Source organism: Phodopus roborovskii, unplaced genomic scaffold, assembly GCF_943737965.1.
Source record: "Phodopus roborovskii unplaced genomic scaffold, PHOROB, whole genome shotgun sequence".
Classification (NCBI taxonomy): domain Eukaryota; kingdom Metazoa; phylum Chordata; class Mammalia; order Rodentia; family Cricetidae; genus Phodopus; species Phodopus roborovskii.
In genome coordinates, this window is record NW_026126432.1 from 3,345,662 (window position 1) to 3,369,760 (window position 24,099).

Consider the following 24,099-nt stretch of genomic DNA (forward strand, 5'->3'; position numbering starts at 1 on the left):
GGCTAAGATCAAAAACAAGTGACAGCTCATTTTGGAAATGATGTGGAGTAAGTGGAGCCCTCCTCCATTGCTGATAGGAATGCAAACTTGTACAGCAACTTTGAAATCAATATGGCAGTTTCTCAGAAAATTTGAAATCAATATACCTCAAAACCAAGCTACACCACTCTTAGGCATATACATAAAGGATGTTCCATCATACCACAAGGCCACTTGCTCACCTTTGTTCATAGCAACTTTATTAATAATAGCCATAGCCTATAATCAACCTAAGTGTCCCTCAACCAAAGAATGGATAAAGAAAATGTGATTCATTTACACAATGAATACATAGTAATAACTGAGCTATTAAAAACAGTGATGTCATGAAATTTGCAGGCAAATGGATAGAACTAGAAAATATCATATTAGTGAATGAACCCAGACACAGAAAGATAAACTATGGTATGTACTCACTTATAAGTGGACATTAGCTGTAAAGTTAAGGAGAACCATGCTACAATCCACAGTCCCTGAGAAGCTAAATAACTTGGATCTCCCAGGGGAGGAAAAATAGAATAGATTCTGCAGGTGGACTAAGGGTAAACAGGGATGGGAATAGGAGTGATCAGGTGGGTGGGGTGGAGGAGGGGAGTACTGAAAGAAACAGCTGGGGATGCATTTCGGGGTGAGATAGAAACCTAATGCAATGGAAACTCTCAGAAATCTCTGAGTAAATCTAAGATTCCTAGTAATGAGGAATACAGAGCCTGAACTGGCCATCTCCTGTAAGCAGACAAAACTTCCAGTGGGGGTATTGGGATACCAACCCAGCCACATAACCTGCAACCTACAATTTGTCCTACCTACATGACTGCTGGGGTAAAGATGAGAAAGAAATTGTGGAAGCGGCCAGCCAGTGACTGATCTAGTCTGAGACCCATGCCACAAGAGGAGTGCCCCTCACCCCCACCCCCTTGACATAGCCTGGAGTACAAAGACGCGGAGGCTATATATCCCAGAGACCTAGGATTGAAACAAACAGTACTAACACACACACACACACACACACACACACACACACACACACACACACACGGCCAATGAAATGAGTCTTAATAATATTGGTACCCAGCCCAGTTGTCATCAGATGGGAGGCTTTATCCAGTAACTGGTGGAAACAGATGTGGAGACCCACATTTAACCATTAGTCAGAGCTCAGGGAGTCCTGTGGAAGAGAGGGAGGAAGGAATGGAAGAGCCATAGAGGTCAAAGACACCACAAGAAAACCCATAAACTAACCTAGCCTCACAGAGACTGAACCAACAACTATGGAGTCTGCACAATACTACCCTGGGTCTTCTGCACATATGTATTATGTACATGTGTATGTATGTATATGTATATATTACAATTGTGTGCCCTGGTCTTCTTGTAATACTCCTCTAGCAATGGAGAGCCGGGGCCTTCTCTGACTCTTTTGCTGGCTTTTGGTATCCTTCCATCCTGCTGGGTCACCCTGTCCAGCCTTAATAAGAGGGAGGTGCCTACGCTTATTGCAAATTGATATGCTGTGTTTGATTGATATCCATGGGAGGCCTGCCCTTTTCTGAGTTGAAGCAGAGGATAGGGGAGCAACTCATCAAAGAAGAGGGAGGGGAAATGCAGTTGGGATTTAAAAATCATCATTATCATTTAAAATGGAAAAAAAAGAACACTTAAGAGTAAAAAGTGACTTAGGGTCATCTTGTACATACTATTGCTCTTTGTACCTGTCCTTTCCCAGCTCCCCCCCCCAAAAAAATTACCTTCCCTCCATATACAACTCAAATACCATTTTTTCAGTATAAAGCATTCCACGTTGCCCTAAAACACTTTACTTGTTCTATACTTTCCTACTAGCCTACTCAGTCTTTTTATGCCACTGAATTATAGAAGAAAGTACCTATTTCTGTGGCTTTTACAGAACTATAAGCTAACATGTTACCTAACACAGTCAATGAGATTGAAACAGGCTGTTCATTATCATTGTGTTTAAGTAATGAATGAACAGCTGATAAAATGTAGTTATAGGTGTCTCTTACTCTGGCTCTTCCTTCCCTCTTCCTGCTTCCCAGACTTAAACTTTACTATTTTTCAGACTTTGAGAATATTTTATGCTTCAGATTTCAGTTTTTCAGATTAGAGATGCTCAACTCTGTGTGTCTGTCTGTCTATCTGCCTGCCTGCCTGACTGACTGCCTGCCTGTCTGTTTCTGTGTCTGTGTGTAGTTGATTACATAGCATTTGAGCCTAAGGAGTTCTTTTTACTTTCTAAAACATAATTTTTGGGCTGTACGTTTGTATTGTTTGGCTACTATAACTGTTTTAAAAGTTTTTTTTAATTAAAAGAATGAGCAGCAGCTGCAGGTACTGGCAGATTACAAATGCATAATTACTAAAAGTAGCTGAAACATATTATAGTATACGTCAATAGAAAAGAAACATCTGGCAATGCTGTGTTAATTTGTCATGAGAGGATTTCAAAGAAAGACCTTACTGCAGCTGGCAAATCCATCATTTCCCTGAGATGAATAGTATACCTTTTGTTTCTAATTTTCTCATACATTGTTGAATACAACCTTTGGTGATTTAATCTTCAGTCTCCAGGAAGAGTTTTCATGCACTGGGGGATTTTCCCTTACATTGTAGTAACCATGGTCTACAAAGCCCCTCGTCTTAAAGTGTACCTCAATAGTAGCACTTGGAACAATTAGACTAACTGAATTGTACAGGCTGAAAATGTAAGCCTCTTTGTTTCTTCATATATGTGTGTCTGTGTCCATATGGGTGCAAGTGAAGGTCTGAGTTTGGCATCCAGAGTCTTGATCACTTTCTGCTTTCATTGAAACAGGGTCTCTGAAGTACACTCAAAGCTTGCCAGCTAGTTTAGCTAGCCAAATTGCTCCTAGGATTCCCTGTCTGTGCCTATGAAGTGAGCCCTAGAATCACAGGCAAGTCAGCATGCCCACCTAGCATTTATATAGGTCTGTGGATCCATATCCCAGTCCTTATGCTTCCACTGTAAGCTCTTCACCCACTGCAGTTCATGTTTCAGATATAAATCTTTTTCCTAAATGCATTAGGAAACTACAGCTATTATTGTTGTTGTTGTTGTTGTTGTTGTTATTATTATTTACAGTATTTGTGGTATTTTTCAAAAGGGCTGTTAAACCAGAAGGAAATCTTGCCTGGCTCCTTTCCAATACTTCCTCAGCCACATCACTCAGTTACAGCACACTGCAATGCAACTTAGAATTGAAGTTTACTTAATAACAGAAATATTCTCAACAGGGCATCATCTTTAATCCCAGCACTCAGGAGGCAAAAGTAAACAGATGTCTGTGAGTGCCAGGATAGTGAGACCCTGTTTTGAGGGGAGAGGGGGAAAAGGAAATAATCTCTATGGGTGTGAGTTGGGATATCTATTTCTAAGATAGAACCCAAAAGAAAGGGACTAATTATTATAAAACATTTAATGTTGACTTTTTAGTTATATTATTATAATTATTATGTTATGTATATGGGTGTTTTGCCTATATGTAAGCCTATACACCAAATGTGTTTGCCTGTTGCCCTCAGAAGCCAGATGAGGGCTATGGATCTTATAGAATTAAGCCTACAGGTGGTTGTGAGATATTTTGTGGCTTCTGGGAATTGAACTCTCTCTATAGTTTCAAATGCTAGCCTTTCTTGAAACACATCTATATTGCCAACTCTCCACCAAATATTTCTGTTGGTGTGTCAAACTCAGTACTTCACTCCAGCCAGTGTTTTTAATCTCATTCTATATACTCAGTGCTTCACCCAGACCTGTTTTGAGAGTTTTTTGTTATTGTTGTTGTTTTGTTTTAGTTTGGTTTGGTTTGGTTTTTTGTTTATTTTTTTATATAAATATTTTTATGGAACACTTCACAAATCCTTTCACAGGAGCCACACTAATCTTCTCTGTATCATTCCAATTTTAGTATATGTGCTGCTGAAGCGTTCACTGGGCTGTGTTTTTAATCTCGTCCCATATGCGCCATTTCCATAAATGTTAATGTCCATCCCATTATTCAAGTGAAATTCTGAGTGTCATCATTGCACCCTTAAATCCACCTACCTGTATTTGGAACCTGGCTGTTTCTCTTCAGTGACTGTAGTTGAGACTATCAACATTACTGTAGTTGAGACTATCAACATTACGCACCTGGGTACTAAAACTACTGGATTTGTCTACATGCAATCTTTTTTCTTGCTGACTTTCCCACTGCAGTCAGCAAGATTTTCAGAAACTGGAATTTAATCATGTCTCTTCTCTTCTTAAAGAACATCAGCACCTTCCCAGTGTATGCAAACTAAATCCCAATTATCCCAATACATAAAATCCTTTACAGTCTGTATTTTCCAGCTTCTTCCTCTTACCTCTGTCCCCTCTCCTAGTAACCACACAGTGTCGCATTCATACTGAACCTCCTACAGTCTCCTAATGTGTTGCCCTTTCTTACCTCCTAGCCTGTACACATGGATTTGATTGTCTGTTACACACTTTCATATAACAGCTTACAAACCTACTTCCTCTACAGAGTCAGCTCGAATCCCCTGACTTTCCTTCCACATGTATTCCCTAACACATAAACATGTCAGCACTTTTGACTACCTACAGCTTAATCCTGGTTGCTTTCCACTGTTTCCATTCATTTATAAGGACTAACTTGATCTGGTCTTTTGTCTCACTAGCACTTCACAGAATGAGGAATGTAACATACTCCCATCTCAGTATCTATTAAACAAATAAACTTTGTAGTTCCCTCGAGGTTATTCTAACACAGTAACTTAAAATTAAGTACCACCAAGAAATTTTGCTCATTACTTGTAAGTTGAGTTTATTCGAGTAACTTTTTAAAATAAGCTTCTTAGAAATACTTTTTATTATTAAAGGGTGGGACTTTAAAACATACTCATTTTCCTGGTTGTAGTATCCCAAATGTACTTCATTATTTGAAATGTACTATTTGAAAATGTAATTACTAGATTCTCATTAATTCTGACTTAAAATTGAGTGACTAACAACTTTGGGAAATCAGTCTGAAAATCTGACATTTAAAGTGGAGACTGAAAGATGAGAAGAAAGTAACTATACCAACAAATGCAGCAGATACTGCAGGTTGGAGGAACAACAAAAGGAAGGGCCTGTGGCAGAGGAAGATGAGAACAGGATTCAGTAAGCTTCAGAGCAAAGGCCAACACCGCCTAATAAGATGCAATAAGACTTAGCACAAACCCTCATATCAAGGCTAGAGGAGGCAACCCAGTAAGAGGAAAAGGGTCCAAAAGAAGAGGTAAAAGAGAGTATCCATTCCCACAGAATGGAGTCCCACAGAAACCCTAAGCTAAACAACAACAAAATATACAAAGGACCAAGCACAGACTCATGCAATCTACATGATTGCCCTCCAGTCTCTGAGCTTCTGTGAACCCTGCTTAGTTGATTCTGTGGACCATATCTTCCTGGTGTCCTCACTCCCTCTAGCTACTATAGTCTATCCCCCCTCCCTTCTTCCATGGGGGTTCCCTGAGCTCCACCTAATGTTGGGCCATGGACCTCTATACCTGCTCCCATCAGCTACCAGAAGAAACCTTTCTGATAATAGTTAGGCTAGGCATTGATCTACAAGTATAGCAAAATATCATTAGGAATCATTTTATTGAGGTTTTTTACCCCCTTTGTTCTTTAGTCAGTCATATTTGGTTCTACCACAGATCTGAGGGCCATCCAGTTTCCAGTTCCTGGCCTCTTGGGCTCCCTCTTGTGGCATGGGCCTCAAGTTAGACCAGTCATTGATTGGCCACCCCCATGAGCTCTGAGCCCCCATTGCCCCAGCATATCTTGTGCAAGACAGATTATTTATTTGGTGTAAATACTCTTTAAGTACAATTATGTCATACAGAAACAGGAAATGTCTGTCTGTGAACCTCTGCAGACTATTCTTAAATCACCAGAGGTAAGATTTCTTTTTTTCTGAAGTTCCCAGAGAAGATATTATATATCTTTATTTGGAAAGTATTTCAATTGTAATACCACTGTGGAACTTTATTTAATGTTTATACTTAAGTCATCTATAATATATGGAACTCTCAGTTACATTGTCTAATGAGAAATTTTCCTGTAAATAGTACAGCGTCGTATCATTCTTCCCGACTCTTTTGTATTAAAGGCAATGAAATACCTGGCAGAGAGATGAGGAGCTAAATAGTAGGCAGGCTCTAGGAACTCCTCTGGATAGAGGCAGTTAGATTGTATTGCTCTTAACCCTTTAATACATCCTAAAATTTCACTAAAAAGACAACACTTTCACATCCTATATGGAAAGGGGAATATGTTTCTAAATAAATTAAATCTTTATCCGAAAGTTTTTTCTGTTAGATTCCTCACTAAGTGTTTGTTGAACAGATACCATTTTGTGACAGCAAAGTTTCCTGTAAAAAATTAGCCATGGTTCTAGAGAAATGTCTCAGCAGTTAAAGGCCCTTGCTGTTCGTTCAGAGCATCCATATTGGGTAGCTCAAAACCGCCTGTAACTCCAGTTCTAAGATACCCAATGCCTTTCTGTGGCCTCCTCTAGCATCTGCACACACAACATACACAAACAGGCACATACATGCATACACTTAATAAATAGAAATAAATATTAAAAAGGCAGCCATGAATTAGCAAGATTATACTGAATCCCTGTGTAAAACATGACATTAAATATTTTGAAAACTAATAGTAATTCTTTTTGTAAAGATCCCATTTTACTTGGAAAAGGTAGGTGTGTGTGTGTGTGTGTGTGTTTGTGTGTTTGTGTGTGTGTTTGTATCTACCACTAATAAGCATTAGTAAATCCTTTTACATATGTATCCTAAAGATGTGAAGTATTGAGAGAGCTACCTGGATTAAAGTAAACTAAGAAGCAGAAAAGAGAGAAGAGGGTGGGGTCTTAAAGAATGTCTTTAATGGGGCTGGAGAGATGGCTCAGAGGTTAAGAGCACTTAATTGCTCTTCCGGAGGACCTGAGTTCAATTCTCAGCAACCACATGGTGGCTCACAACCATGTGTACTGAGATCTGGTGCTCTCTTCTGGTCTGCAGGGACATATTCAGGGAAGACAGTAAATACATAATAAATCTTTAAAAAAAAAAAAAAAAAAAAAAACTTGCAGGGTGGCTGATGCTTCCATCACCATGGAGTCTTTAAAGGGTGCAGGAGATTGAGTAGCTGAACAGAATTTCTGCAAGGGAGGAATGAAGAGTGCATCACTGAAAGATTTATGTCTTTGAAGACAAAAGACACATTGCTAACTTAATTAAAGAACTGGCCAGAGTAAGTGAAGAAAAGGAAGTGACAGAGGAGTGACTGAAAACTGAGCAGGAGTCCTTTGAGAAGAAGATCCGGCAGTTGGAAGAACAGAATGAACTGATCATCAAAGAAAGGGAAGCTCTTCAGCTACAATATAGAGAATGTCAAGAACTTCTTAGTCTCTACCAGAAGTACCTATCAGAGCAGCAAGAGAAGCTCACCATGTCACTCTCAGAACTTGGTGCTACTAGAGCGCAGGAGCAGCAGATCCAACTCAGGTCATCAGGCTTGGCACCAAGTGCAGTTGAACACTTTAAGTGGAGATTAATGGACCATTCTAGTAGGTCCATGGAAGACAGTTCTGTGATTTGAAGTATGTGGGTCCAGCTCAAGAAATTTCAGAGGGAAAGAATATCAGAAAGTGGCCTACAGACCATTGTGAGGGGAAAATGTGGCTGCCTTTTACCCTTGTCCTAAAAGTCTGCCTGAGGCTAAATTGAATAGTTTTGGATTAATGGCTTTGACTGAGGAGATTTCAAGACAACTGAGTACTGACTTTTATCATGGAAAGGAACAAGCTAGACAAAGAGAAATTCAAAATTACAGTATGAGGAGATAAGGGGTACCTGGAAGTGTAATGGAGGTAAGTCTAGTGCTCAAGAAGATAAAAGGTTTAAACAAAAGCCTGATGCTAAATGGAATAAAGGAACAGTGACCCCAGCGCAAGACCCCATCCACCTAAATTTACGACTTCTGAAAAAAATTAAAGAAAAGCTTCAACAATGAAGAAAACCATTACCAACAGAAAGCTGATGCAAATATACTTGAAGAGGCAGCCAAGTCCCAGGCCCCGGCAAGCAGCAGGACTTGGCAGCTTCTGCCAAGTGTCAGCGGTGTCCCTGCATGGAGGCCCAGAAAGACCATTGCTTGAAGGTGTGAAGCTGAGTCTTAGATTTTGTTAGAGATCCCAAGATGTTGAACATGAGAGATTTGTGGGAAGCTAAGGAAAGCTTCAGACTGGGAATGAAACCAGCTGGAGAGAAGTATGCTGCATCAACAAAGCTGAAAGGAATTGGAGATCTGAATAGTACTCTGACATCAGACATAGAGGTGCAGAGTTTGGAGTTTGCTTTGCTGATATTTGGTTTTACTTTGGTCCAGTCTTTCCTCCCTTTTGGTATGGTAATGTACATCTTTTGACATTATATGCTAGAAGTACATGATCTGTTTTTTGATTTTTGATTTCACAAGGGGTTACAATTAAGACATTGCCTTGAATCTCAGAAGGGACTTTGAACTTTGGACTTTTAAACAGTGTTGATACTCTGATAAGACTGTGGGGACTTTTGAACTAGAATTAAATGCATTTTGCAGTATGATATTGTTACAAGCCTTTAGGGGCCAGGGAATGGAGTGTGGTTGTTTGAATGATAATTGCCCCCATAGGCTCGTATATTTGAATACTTAGTTACCAGAAAGTGGTGCCATTTGAAAAGATTGAAAAGAATTAGGAGGTGTGAACTTGTTGGAGATAGTGTGTCCCTGGGATGGGCTTTGAACTTTCAAAAGCCCATGCCAATTCTAGAGTTTTTCTGCCTATGAATCTGGATATAGCTCTCAGCTACTGCTCCAGGGCCTGCTTGTATGCTTTTATGTCCCCTGCCATGATGATAAGGGACTAACCTCTGAAGCTAAGCAAGCCCCCAGTTTAATGCTTTCTCTCTACACAGCAATGGAACAGTGACTACGACAAGAGAGATTCTCATGTCTCGTGTTAAAGTTTTTTGTTATGTGGTCTTTTCATTTTCCTTCCCTCTGGGAAGGAACAACCCAAATAAGAAAAGTTCATTAAAACTATATATGTATATTACATGCAAAAAAAAGTCTTTAATGAAAAAAACAAATCTAAAAAGAAGGATCATAAATGTGGTATGTTAGGATTAAAGATGTGTGCCACTAAACCTGTCTGTGGTATAATTTTTAATTGTAACAAAATATACATCATTTACAATTTACTTTCTGAACAATTTTCCTGTGTTCAATAGTCTTAAGTATATCCACAGTGTAACTACCCTAGAATATATGTATATTTTATACATTAGTTACTTTTTTATTGCTGTGACAAAACATCGTAACTAAGGCAATGTATAAAAGAAAATGTTTAAATTGGGCTATGGTTTCAGAAAGTTAAAGTTCATGATGACAGAGTAAAAGCATGGCAGCAGGAATAGCTGAGAGCATACATCTCGATCAGCCAAGTAGGAAGTTATGAGAAGAGTACACTGGGAATAGTGTGTTTTTAAACCTCAAAGCCAGTGACAGACACACCTCCTTCAAAAAAGGCATGCTTCCTAATCCTTTCCAAACAGTTCCACCAACTGGGAACCAGCTATTCAAACATGAACTTATGGAAGTCATTCTCATTCAGAACACCCACATTATATTTTAAATAATAATAATAATAATAAGTTGTTTGCTAATTAAAAACTTTTGTTCAAAATGTAAACATGTCTCACTAGTAAAGATTTAGTTTTACATTGTTTTATTCTTGTTTTAAACTTGAGTTTTAAGTGTGTATTTTATATTTGCATATACTTCCAAGCTTTTTCTTTTTCAATTTAATGTTTTAATCAGTTCTCAAATTCTCCCTGCCCCTTCTTGGTTAATAGGAGTGAGCTGAGTCGACAGAAACTTCATACCCAGGAGCTACTTTCTCAGCTGGAAATGGCAAATGAAAAGGTAGCTGAGGTAAGAAAATGACTCCCCTCCCCCCAGGGAAGTACTTTCTACTGTAGCTTGATACACACACTGTAGCATTTTAAATGCACCAAATCCAAATTAATTCTCTACTTGGAAATAACCACATACAAATCACCCCTGAATGCCACACTTAATGTGATGTGAATAAAATCTTAGAAAACCAGTGACTCATCTTTTGAATATGGTAAAAGTAGAATTCTTTTTTGGTGTTAATAATATAATTTGTGCAGTGTTTTAGAGACTATATGCTTTAGGATCCTTTTTCATGAGAATCTCTAAGATTGTTTTGTGTCCCTAAGTCCTCTTCATTTGTTTCACTTCATCACAAAAGCCATATCAAAAATGCTTTTGTCTAATAGGATATACAAAATAATATTTAGATAGATCTGCCTTAAAATCATATGCAAAAAAAGAGTTCCTCATTTCTTATGGCTTTATAAAGTCAAATAATTTCTAGGTTTAGTGCTTCCCTAGAGCTCTAATCTTCATTTATGTTCTAACTTCAGATATGTGATATTTAGGAAATAGTTAAAGATTTGATATTGAAATGTCCCTTGGAATATTTTTCCCTTGCAACAATACATTGTAAATAAAAAGCACAGTTTTCAGTACAGTAGGGTTAACAATATTTGACCAAAAGGAAACAAAAAAAAAAAATCATTTACCCAGTCTGCTGCACTTTGTTTTAACCTTTATGGTGACCATATGGAAAAAAACATATTATATATAGTCTGATTGTAGATATCAAAATGATTATTGTAGATAATGAGATCTCTCCCTCATTCACTAGTGTATGAGGTACTTTTTAAAATTTAATACTTAAACAACTTGGTTGGTTAGTACAGCTGATATAGATCTCTTCATAGATTTAATTTTGCTTTTGGACACTATCAATTATAATAAGCTTCTTTTAATCCTGTACTGTTTATTTCAGTGTTAAATGTTGCTCAGAATGGCATTCACTTTAATCCCTTTAGTGCTAGGACATAAACAGCTACCTAGTTCTTCATAGAAAAAGGGGTTTTTAGCCATTCCTATTTGGCTTTGTATTCTCTGGATTTAGTTAACACCAGAAAAACCTATATAATAAGCTTGTTTGTACAAAAAATATCTTTTTAGGATGCATTGTGACAAGCAGATAAGTGTCAGGGGGAAACATGTTTTCAGATGACAAATTGTTTTTAACGTATTGAAATGAAGTATGTACTTATCACTTGATATTCATATTATAGTCACTGTTATATCATGGTACTACAAACTTGGCTGTGTAAATAACATAACACTGTATCCTCATGGTTTCAGAAGCAAGAAAGTGTCTATAGTGTTGGCTTCTTGGGAGACTCTTACCACCTTCCTCCCAGCTCTTGCAGCTCTGAGCATTCCTTGGCTTGTGGGCTTGTGGAAGGGATGCTCTATCTTCACAGCATCTTCCTTGTATGTATCTTTCTTTGTGTCCAAATCTGCCATTTTCATCAAGACATCAGCCATACAGTATGACTCACCATACTTTGATCATCTGCAAAGATTATTTGCAAAATAAGGTCACACTCACAACTGTAAGAAATTAGAACTGTAGCATCTTTGGGGGGAACAATGTCTAGTTAACCCTGTTGACCTTAATAGCTTCTGCAGGATGCAGATGCTCTGGGGAGCCCACAAAAACAGAGTTTACTATAACCCTTTGCTGAGTCTGGTTATAAGGCCCAGTGCTTGGCTTCTGTGGTCCTAAAGCAATGATCAAGCACCACAAGGTTAACAGACTAAAAACTCAGTAAGTCTTGTTTTCTTTTTTCTTTCTTTTTTTTTTTTTTTAAAAAGTCTTGTTTTCATTTGTGATTGTTTGCTTTTAGATTTGTCAAACAGAGTCTTGGATGATATGAGGGGAGAAAATAACTTAGGACAATGGTTCTCAACCTTCCTATCGCTGCAACCCTTTTTAATACAGTTTCTCACCTTGTGGTGACCCCCAACCATAAAATTATTCCATTGCAACTCCATAACTGTAATTTTGCTGTTATGAATCATAATGTAAATATCTGATATGCAGGATATCTGATATGTGACCCCTGAAAGAGTTGTCCAACCCTCCAAGGAGTCTTGACCCACAAATTAAGAACCACTGACTTAGGAAGAAGTAAAAATTGTGTAACATGGTGCTCATAACTTAGAAAATGTAAATATGGAGATGATGGTATCTTTATTTTATAAGTGATAAAATGATGTCCAAGTTTTTCACTGGCTATTCTATAAAACATGTCCACATCACATTTGGATTTGAATTTGTTTTATATTTCCCCTAAAAGAATGAAAAGTTAATTCTGGAACATCAAGAAAAGGCAAACAGACTTCAAAGACGTCTAAGTCAGGCAGAAGAGAGAGCTGCTTCAGCATCCCAGCAGGTAGGGAACACCCTCATTATCCAGAGCTGATAAACAGCCTTCATAGATGAAAAGTAAATCAGCAGGGTTCCTCACAAGTCCCCAGAGAACTAACAGTTTGATCTTTACTCAATTAACCTGCATAAAATTAATCTCTTTAATACTGCAGTTGAAGTATTAGAGTATATAAAGTTTATATGTAAAATAAACATCAGTATCCTCTGTCTACACCTGTATCTAGAACTACCAACTCTAGTATTTGATAGCCAGAGAGAACTTTTTTACTGAAATTAAATGAAATGAAAACTTGAGATCATACTGGCCAGATTGAAAGTGTTTGGTAATTGGCTAGTAAGAAGGTTAGACAAAGCAGATACAGAACATCACTGCACAAAAGTTTGTACTAGGAGCAATACACTCAACATAATGTTCTGTCCAAAGTCAAGTACTTGTGTTTATATTTGAAAGTATTTTTCTGGTGTTTCAAATTGTACTTTATTATTTTAGGTTTTATGTAGAAATAAAATATTTCAGGTACATATTATCTTTATTTAATGTACATTTGTATATAACCAAATAAATTTAAAACACAATATAAAAACTTAGCCATTGGGAAGTAATTTGAAAAATGTAATATATCAGTGAAATTCTGGAGTAAGTAAAGAGTAATTTCTCATAATGTATACACATCATAGAAATTTCTTCTAAATTAGGAGCAATAACTCCTTTAAGAAATGAATAGATACCAGTTCAATGAGCATTTAGGTAATTGAAATGTATGGTTGGACGGACGGACGGGTGGGCAGATGGACAGACAGACTGACAGATGACAGACTGTGAGCAGGAAAATGTGTGGACGGATGAACAGATGGACAGACAGCCAGGTAAGCAGGATGGATGATGGATGGGTAGGTGGGTGGGATGGATGGATGGATGGATGGATGGATGGATGGAAGGATGGAAGGATGGATGGATGGCAACAAAGCAATCAAGTCAAACATACTTTTAACTAACATTAGTTAGTACTGTTATCATCAGAGTATTATTCTTAGCTACTGATGGCATGGCATGTTGCCATTTAGTAGCTATGTTTTGTTGTTGTAAGTGTTGTTGTTGGGTTTTGTTTTAGTTTTGACACAGGGTCTCTCTATGTAACCCTGGCTGCCTTGGAACTCACTATATTGACCAGGCTGACCTCAAACTCACAGAGCTCCTCCTAGCCAGCCTCTCAATTCTAAATATTGGGATTAAAGGCATGTGCCACCACACATGACTTTCCCTCTAATTTTAAGAGATTAAAAGTCATACAAATATTCAACAGTAAATGACCAATGAAATTGTGTTCAGATAGGGAAAAGTTTACAAATATTAAGAAAAATAAAGGAAATCTATTATACAGTTATTTCTGAGGCAGATCATCTACGCAATAAAGGAGACTCAGACTTTTTAACTACCAAGGGAGGGGATGTGCTCATTTAGAAATATATAAAGAGATATACTTCAAGAGTAGGTGGTAGCTTTGCCTGTAGTTTTGGGACTCAGACGGCTGATGCTGGAGGGTCACAAGGTTCAAGGCTTGTCTGAACTACATAGTAAGCCCTGTTTCAAAGAATAAATAAATAAACTGAAGGTAGAGGTTGTATCTGAAGAGAGAACTGGAGTGAAGTATAGTGTCAGGAAGAAAACCTGCCCTGTGCTGTTTTTTGTTGTTGTTATTGTTTTTGTTTGTTTGGTTGGTTGGTTTTTGTTTGTTTTTGTATTGTTGGATTTTTTTTCTCTTATGTACATGTAACTAACCCCAGTTAATACTCAAAAGTTATTTTCTCCTTAGACTTCTCTTACTTAAAATCTGTTTACCAGCTCTATGTTTGCCTAGGACACATTTGTGTTTGAGACACTTTGCTGATTAACTTTTATCAGAATGTTTTTTCACCATCTGTGAAATATAGGAGCTGGGTAGTGGTAGTGCATGCCTTAATCCCAGCATGTGGGAGGCCCTGTCTCAGAAAAAAAGAAAGAAATATAGGAACCCAAAGAGTGTCACTCTGAGCTATGGACTGTTATATTTGGTACGCATTTCTCTAATGTGATTCAGACACTTCAAGAGTAAAATGGAATGATCACACACACACATACCCTCTTTAAAGGCCCTTCCACTCAGACTACCTAGTAACTATTGGTTGTGATGTAGCATACTGTTTTGTTTTAGTCTTACACTCTCCACAGAGAAACTACTTACTGATTGTTTGTTTTGTTTGCAGCTCAGTGTGATTACAGTGCAGAGAAGAAAAGCAGCCTCCATGATGAATCTGGAAAATATTTAAACATATTCATAGTTCACTGACAGAACTGTAGAGTTGGGAAAGCTGTTGTACCAAAATGCATTGACATGGAGAAGCCTGCGGAGAATGGTGAAAGCTTGTGTCATTTTGCATAAGCATTTTCCATTCTGTTTTGAGGGTTATTGGAAAACAGAACAGTGACAGCTTCCTGTAAGTAAAAAAAAATATATATATATATATATATATAATCCTATACTTGAGATTCAGTGGAGAATAAAACCAGCTGAGAAGAACACACTGCCTTCACCAATGTGTCTAATTTTAATTCCCCTTTTTTCCCTTGAGAGAATATAATATTCTCAAAAGAGGTTTAGTAAAAACCCTTTAATTTGATATTTCAGGTTCTAAAATTTGGAGATTTAATATCTCTTTGTTATTTCTAACTCATTTTTATAGTTAAGATTCTCTACTATGAACTCAAATGTAATAAATTATGTATTTTATAAAATGATGTTGTCATGTATTTGAATACATAATTGTAATGACTCGTTTTTAACAACATAGTTTTATGTATTTATACACCTTGACAATATTTTTAGCATTTTGGAGGGGCTTTTATTCTTTTCTTTTTCTTTATAGTTTACTAATCAGATGGAGATCTTAAATTCTAAGGCTGCTTAGCTTTGAGTTGTAGCCCTGCAACGCTGCATAGATATGTATGCTTACTCTTTTTCTGGTTTCAGTTTCTTGCACACTGGTATATCAGACAGGTTTACATCTGAATAACCAATTAGAAGGCTTTAACTGTTTTCCAAATGAGTTAGAGGCAATGTAAATATATATCTGTATATGCACTCACCCTCAAAGTTTAGGAATGATGCTAACAAGCTGACATAATCACAGGAATCTTTGTCAAGGAGCTGAGAACTGAAGTCCTGAGAATATAGGAGTTTGCTTTGGAGCCTACCTTGATATGTTAGCAGCTTCAGCCTCTTCATACACCACTTTCCCTCTTTTTTGTTCTCTAAACTTAGTGACCTTCTTTAATTCTGTTGGGACATCATCCTTCCTCCAGTCAACAAAATCTGCTTACACTTCTGCATTTATATGAAACCTTCACATTTACATTTTCATATATCACTTCCTCAGATAAGAGTTCTCTAACATAAGACTAAGTGAACCCTCTCTTATTACAGTGTTCTTGTTCTTTTGTTTGTTTGGGTTTTGTTGTTGTTGTTGTTGTTGTTTGTTTGTTTTTGTTTTTGTTTTTTGCCTCCAGAGCACTGGGAGTAAAGGTGTATGCCACTACTGCCCAGCTATAGTGTTTTTAATAGTGAGCTTTTTGCTCTCATTGCACTTGTCAGTAATTGTAATTAACTGATTTTTTTTTTCTTTTACTTTGGGAAGGTCCTTGAGACAACATAACATCTGTTTTCATTCACCACTATGTTCTTAGCATCCTGCTGAATTCCTGGCTCATTGAGGGTGTGGCATAACTGTCCATAAACTTACGTTTCAAGAACAGGGTCATGCAGAATGGCCTGTTAGCTGAACTAAGGACTCCTCTTTGAATCTAACAATAACCTCTCCACTTAGCTCTCTCTCTCTCTGAATGTCCAAGTATTCTCTCAGACACAGATAAGCTATAGAATGAGTATGTCACTTCTGCCTCAGAAATTGTTAATAATTTCTACTGTGAAAATGCTAGTGGAATTTTAACATTTCATGTATTGGTCGATCTTAACTTCATTTACAAAGACAGTATTATTTCTGTGAACTGTGTTTTAGGAGACAGGGAAAATGAATGGGAAAGAGAAAAGAAATTATCTAAATCTAAAATTGAAGCTAACACAGCTAGTTCATTTTATTTATTCATGCGTCTTGTATGTCTGCCTGAGAAAGAAAGGAGATGTGATTACTACTTCTTCCCTTTATATACAAATATGCAAATTGGGGCAGTCAGTAGTCTCCTAATTCTTCTCCGGTGTGCGAGTTACCTCACCCACAGGAGAAAATTAGCAGCAGTTCAGCCATTCAATTATTCAACAGTTATGATTTCCTAGCTGCACTGTCTTGTTAGAGCAACTCTCAAACAAATCCTCATGAACATTACTTAAATATTATATAAGTCTATTCTTTGGCCATAGCACATTTGAGCATTTTTTTTTTTTCAAAAAATAGCAAATTCAGGGGCTGGGGAAATGGCTCAGCAATTATGAGCACTTGCTGTTCTTCTATGAACCCAAGTTCAGTTCCCATAACCCACATAAGGTAGCTCACAACCACCTTAACTCCAATTCCAGGAGATTCAGCTCCTTTTCCTAGCCTCTATGGGCACTTGCCTTCATGTGCACACAATAATACAAGGACACACATAATTTAAAAATAAATTCTTTTTTAACAAAAATAACAGATTTAAATGACATAAGCAGTACTCATGTAGAAAAATCCTCAAAAAATGGAAATTTAAACTAAAAGCAAATAAGCAAAGCAACAAATTTAGCTAGGCACTGTGACTCACATCCATAATTCCAGCACTCAAGATATTGAGGCAGAAGGATGACTTTGAATGCAAAACTGACCTGGTTGCATCATGAATTCTGAGTCAGCCTAAGCTATAGAATGAGCCCTGTCTCAAAACAAAAACTAAATAAAAATGACAAAGAAAATGGTATTTGGGGAAGTAAAATATTTGTAGTAAACTTTATGAAAAATAAATTTGTTTGGGAATTAAGGAGATGGTTTCATAGTTATGAGCAGCATTGGCTACTCCTCCAGAGGACCCAAGTTTGGTTCCTAGTATCTACATGGCAGCTACCAACCATCTGGAACTCCACTTTTAGAGGATATGATGCCCTCTTCTGGTTCCCATGGGTACTGCACACATGTGCATTGACACACATGCAGGCAAAACACCCTCACAAAACTAAACATAAAAAAAAAAAAAAAAAAAATGTTTAGTTCCTCTAACCATGTGCATATACATATGCTTTACAGGCAAAAAAATGTGACTGGTTTCTCTTACCAATCATGACATAAGCATTTGTGGTAGTATCAATACTACCATTTGTATAGCATTTGTGGTAATATTAATACTATCATTTATATGAAGAAGAAAAATAACTATACATAAGAAAGACATCTTGAAAGTAAATTTTTACAGTAATGTCACCTTTTTGTTTTGTTTTTTCAAGACTGGCTACCTTGGAACACACTCTGTAGTCCAGGCTAGCCTCAAACTCAGAGATTTGCTTGTCTCTGCTACCCGAGTACTGGGATGAAAAGCTAGGGACACCACTGCCTGGCTACAGTACTACCACCTTTAAGCCCAAGAATTTACCACAAAACTTTGCAGTGGGCTGTGGGTATAACTCAGTGGTAGATCACTCGCCTGTGTACATGAGAACCTGGTTTCAAACTCCAATACTACTAAAAGCAAAAATCCCCTACCTATTCCACATTGCTATAGGCACTCCACTATACACACTCCACTATCTCATCCAGTCACTGTTACCTTACTTGACAACAAATCAGAGACCTTCAGCTATGGTTGCTTAATTTGTTTCCAATCTGATCTTTGTTGCTGCTTGTACCTTATCCTAAGAACACCAAGAAAGACCCAGCCTTTTGACTTTCTAATGTTCATTTATGCCACAGTAGACATGTTTCTTATTTCTAATCTAATCCTGATCAACAAGAAAATTGCTAGTCTTCTTAGCAACTCCATGTAGCATCCTAGTAATCATGATCTATTCCTTTAGTGTTTATTGAAACCATTTAATTCCTTTGATAAGGCATTGTGGAAATTTTCATTCAGTATTTTCACTTGATGGTAACCAAATCCTTTCTTGAAAGGAAAAAGGTGCCAGAAGAATGTACTATGATGTGTAAAGAAAACTGTTAGCGCTTGGTTCTGTGAAAATAAAAAGAGACTAGCATCTCTACTGTTAGGTAAACTAATATAGAGAGTAGAAAATACTAGAGAAGTAACAATTACAGTTTTACTTATACCTAAAGTAATTCATTGGAGAATTGTCCCAGATCTGATAAATGTGCTGGTACATATTACAGGTATATATTTATTGCTATCTATGGAATAGTAGACATTTGCATTTATCATCACATATGGTCCAGCACTTCTGCTTGGCAGAGATGATTCCCTTCCCAATAATGGAAAGTATGGTAAAGGTTAAATATTTGCCAGAGTCATATCACAGGCAGATGCCACAGCTAGATTTAAAACCAGAATCCCTTATACTCTGCAGCATGGCATCTTTCAGATTGTAGTTTCTGTGCTGGCAGTGTTACAGTGGTAACCGTTATAAATATTCTTGGTGCCTGGGGTAGAACTCACAACAGCATCTGAGTGCTTTCCAAGACTAGGTGACATAACACTCTTTTCAGGTAACAGGTCCATGTTCTTCATCAAAAATACAGGTTTCTAGTCCATCACATTACTCAAAAAAAAAAAAAAAGAAAGAAAGAAAGAAAGAAAGAAAGAAAGAAAGAAAGAAAGAAAGAAAACCACCGGGCAGGTTCTTCAGAGCAAAAACTCTATTTCCCTGATACCAGCTTATCATTAGCTTACTTTTCTGTTGCTACAATAAAATGCCAGGAGCGACTTCTAGAGTTCATAATGGTGAAGTCAGTTTGGCATGGTGTGGCACCTAGCTGGTCACATCTTATCTGTACACAAGAACCAGAGTGTAAGTAAAAGTGAAGCAAACCTCTGAAAACCCAAAGCCTGTCCCCTATGACAGTCTTCCTCCAATAAGGCTGCACCTCCTAAGGTTCCCTAACCTTCCCAAATAGTGCTGCCAGCTGGATACCAAGTGTTAAATATATGACCCTGTGGGGGACATTTCCTGTTTAAACCACCACACTCACCTATGCCCATGATTTGTATAGATTGTGTCTTTTAATGACATCCAGTGTCCTATTCATATTTTAACTTCATCTTTCATTCTCAGAATGTATTAATTCTGTCTCTTAAAGCCCTCATAGTGACTGTCTTCCACTTGACCACCCTACTGGTGAAATATCCTCCTGAGTTTATTTAATATGCTGAGGTTTTTGTTTCTGAAATTTAAATTTGATGTTTCTTCAATAGTTGTATCTCTTTACTAAATTCCTCTTTTGTATTCTGTATTGACTTATTTCATTCAACTGTTTTTGTTCTCTTTAAATGTAGTCAAAAGTTTATTTTATGCCATCTTTGGTTTTGTTGAAGGTGATTCTTTTGAATTCTCTGAGATTTCATCTAACGCACTCTCATAGGAATACATTGTTGTGGAATTAGTCATTTTCAGAGGAATCATGTTTTTTCATATTCTTATGTTTCTGCTGTGGCATTTCAGTTATCTGGGTGATTGGTTAGATTTTTGTTTGTTGTTTTAATTCACCCATATTCTTTCATTTATATTTCCATGATGTTCCAATCATACTCTTGTTGTAGTACTGCTGACTGGGGGTGTAATTCAGAAACTAAACCCTCAACTATGCTCAAGGTACCAGGCTTAATTACCAGCTGTTCTCCAAGAGCAGAATACTAATTGCAGAACTGTCACAGCCAATAAATGAAAATACAGCATAGCCAATAAAAAAAAAATCACTCCTTGAACTCTAATAATTGCAGAGGGTATAAAGGAACAAGGATAGTACCATGTGTACTAAAATACCTATTTCCTGTGGGTAGGAATGGCAAGGAAATGAGCAGAAGCATGTCTGGAACACTAGAGCTCCAGAGAGAAAAGAGAAAATAGTGAGGGTAAGACAGCTCCAGCTAGAGGGAAAGAGAATGAAAACAAATGCAATGGGATAATTTAAAACAATCTCTGCAGCAAGGCTGAGGCAGGAAGACCTCCAACTCCAACCTCCTGTGTCTGGAGCTGTATTTTGGAAAAGCTTACCAAAAACAAAGGGCAAATGAGACAGGACAAAGCTGGTCCATTGCTGTAGTTAGGATTACTTCTGCTGTGATGAAACACCATGACCAAAAGCAACATGGGAAGGAAATGGCTTATTTCACTCACATTCTATGTAACATCATTGAAAGCAGTCAGAGCAGGATCCTGGAGGCAGGAATTGATACAGAGGCCATAGAGGAGTGCTGTTTACTCGCTTGCTCCTCATTGCTCAGCCTGCTTTCTTACAGAACCCAGGACCACAAGCGTGGGGGGGGGGCAGTGCTCACAGTGGGTTAGGCCCTCCCACATCAATCACTAATTAAGAAAGCGCCCTACAGGCTTGCCTACCTACAGCCCAATCTTAGACAAGCATTTTCTCAACTAAAGTTCCTTACTCTCAGATGATTGTAAACTTGTGTCAAGTTGACATAAACACTAGCCAGCACATGTAGTTGTTTGGTTTTTTGTTGTTGTTGTTGTTGTTTTGTTTTGTTTTACTCTTTGGGGGCATGCCACTCAGCTCCCAAATAAATACATGAAGATTTATTATTACTTATAAATGCCCAACCTTAGCTTGGCTTAATTCTTGCCAGTTTTCTAACTTAAATTAGCCTATTTCTCCTCTTCTACATTTTGCCTCTGGGCTTTTCACCTTTATTCAATAACGTTTTTATCCCCTTCTTATTCCATGGCTGGCTGTGTGACTGGATGGCTGGCCCCTGGCATCCTCCTCTCTTCCCTTTTCTTGCTCCTTCTTCTTCACATGCTTCTATTTATTCCCTCTTCTTGGCAGCCCTGTGTATTTCTCTCTTCTATTAGCCATTCAGCGCTTTATTAGACCAAACAGGTGTTTTATTATTTTTTTCTTCTTTTTTTAATTTATTTTATATAACCAAATTCATTTAAATGAAAACAAACATTTATAGCCAATATTTGGGAATTTAGGCGTTGTTCTTTCCAAACTACTTCCTGCTAGTAAGGGACGCTGTCATGGGGGATGCAGAAATCCTGGCTGTAGTCTGTAAGGCTGCTTTGTCCATCTATTTTGAATGTAGGATCACCTGGTACTCTGTTTCAGGCGGCCTGGCTTGATCAAACCACATTAGTCTGGAAGGAATCCACAGCTGTTCATTTTCTGTGGAAACAAAAATAGAAATCCTTTTCCCCAGTAACTTGTCCTTGAACTTAAATTTTGGAGTCAAAGCATTTTTTTAAATTTAATTTATTATTTTACATGTCGATCCCAGTTCCCTCTCCCTCCTTCCCTCCCTCCCTCCCTTTTACCCTCTCTGCCCTCTCACATGCACTCTAACCACCCTCCCCTCCCATCCCCCACCCCAATTCCATATGTAGGGGAATGCCAGCCAGTTAGGATCATGTAGATCTGACAGAAGCCCTCATCTAATACCTGTTGGAAACAGGAGCAGACACCCATACATAAACACTGAGTCGAACTAGAACCCAGAAGCAGATGGAGAGGACAAGACCAGGCAGCAGAAACACATAGAGACAGCTTACCTGAACAAGGAGGAGCTAACAGGCCACCAGACCGATAGCTGGGAAGCCAGCATGGGACTGACTCAGGCCCCCCTGAATATGAGTCTCAGCCAGAAGGACTGAGCAGTCTAAGGGACCTCAGACAGTGGAGCCAGGATGTATCCCTGGTGCACAAAAGGACCTTGCTAACACATCCCCCATGGAGGGATAACTGCCTTAACCTAGAGACAGGAGAGAATCCCTAGTCCAAACAGGTGTTACAGGCAAAGTAACACAGCTTTATAGAGTTAAACAAATGTAACATAAAAGAATGCAGCCCATCTTTTCATCATTACACAAAAATTTCACAGCATAAACAAATGTAACAACACATCTTAAACTAATATTCCATAACAAGCACATTCATTATATTTAAATTAGATATTAACTAAGGAAAGGACAAAAGTGAAGGAAAGAGTACTGGGTACAGGTCCAAGGTCTATGTCGTCTCTCATCTAGATACAGGTTCCACATCTTCTCCATAGTGACTGTATTCTACAGTCTGAGAGGGCCACTGACACTTGTCTGGACTCCCAGAGGGCCTTTGTCTCAGTGTCTACCTAGCCCGCTCAGCAGGGCTCTTTTTTAAAATGGCCTTTTGCCACTGTTCAAGTAAAGTGTGAGAAAGCAAACTTCTCCCTCCCTCCCCTTTCTGTTATTGAAAGTGCAGTGTGGGTTTCTTGAAAGCCATGTCATAAGGAGAAGTCCCCATCCTCTGTACCACTCCTTGGGAGAAAAGCATTCCTCAGTCAGATGTGAGCCCTCCTGAGTACACACTGAACGCTCTCCAGTTTCCTAAGTTTACCTCCTTTCACTGCTACTGAAGGCAGGGGTTTGCTCTTGTGATCTACCTCACAGGATGACTGCTCTCCTGGAGCTTCCAACAGTGTGTATATTCTTCATTCACCTGCCATCTTCAAGAGTCTTGGCATCATATCCTGCCCTTTCTGACTCAAACCCTACCCCCAAAAAGCCTTCACTAGTACCTTGAAAACTTCCATGAGTGTCTTTATATCTAGTGGAACTTACTTGGTAATATTTCCAACCCTAGAAAACTGAAGCGTCCATATTCTAAATACCAGTCAAGCAGTGGAAAATCCTATTTTTCTAAACAAAAAGAACTTAACAATTCATACACTGATGCTGGAGCAGAACCACAGCTAGGGAGGAAAAGAAGAAAGTCTGCCTTTGAGGATGCTGCGTGGGAAAACAACAGAGGGAAAGATGTGCTTCATGAAATTAAAAAAAAAAATGGTTTTACATTGGAAATAATTCTGAAATTAGAATCACCAGCCAGATACGTAGGTAAAAATAACCAACTAACCCACAATTGGCAAATATACTTTGAAAGCTCTATTATATACAAGCCAAGCCATGGAGAGACTATCAGAACAGACTGGCAGTGTGTTAGAACGAGTGCCATTCATTTTGCTTTGCTACTTGACTTGGCATTACTTGTTTTTATTTGTTTATTTGAGACTTCATCAGACAGTCATTCAGCTTCAGTTCCTTAGTACTGGGATTAGACATCACCACATCCAGCAGCATTGCTCATCCATTTATAGAAATGACTAGGTTTGTTATGCTTAATACCACACACCAAAAAAAAAAAAAAAAAAAAATGTTGATTTGGAGATTTTTGCATTACTTCAATTTAAAGTATCAAAACAATCTTCATACCAGAAACTGATTTAAAATAATTTTGTCTTCCAAACATTGCATTTGCATTCCTAATAGCAGTATTATTTTCTCTACATATGTGCATTTGTTTTGCCATAAGTTACATGAAGGTGTATAGCTAAAGTAATTGCATTCTTCCTGGCAAAAGGCAGAACATAGTCCCTAACAGACTGGACATCTGTCATTTCATGCTCATAGTTTCTTAATATAATGTG

General features: G+C 37.9%; 1 protein-coding gene and 1 pseudogene across 8 annotated transcripts in view; one reads left to right on the plus strand and one right to left on the minus strand.

Moving 5' to 3' along the window:
- Positions 1–24,099, plus strand: part of Sclt1 (sodium channel and clathrin linker 1) — a 129,581-nt gene that overhangs the window by 101,219 nt on the left and 4,263 nt on the right. For 3 of the 8 annotated variants that reach the window (XM_051185671.1, XM_051185672.1, XM_051185677.1), the window contains 4 exons: positions 10,012–10,090; positions 11,405–11,536; positions 12,406–12,501; positions 14,742–15,057. In XM_051185671.1, coding sequence (XP_051041628.1) covers positions 10,012–10,090; positions 11,405–11,536; positions 12,406–12,501; positions 14,742–14,804 — 370 coding nt within the window. In that variant the 3' untranslated portion in view covers positions 14,805–15,057. Of the gene's footprint in view, positions 1–10,011; positions 10,091–11,404; positions 11,537–12,405; positions 12,502–14,741; positions 15,058–24,099 lie in introns of those variants that run through there. The other 5 variants (XM_051185674.1, XM_051185675.1, XM_051185673.1 and 2 more) reach the window with 4 other exon arrangements.
- On the minus strand, positions 3,915–4,010 carry LOC127223180 (uncharacterized; annotated as a pseudogene).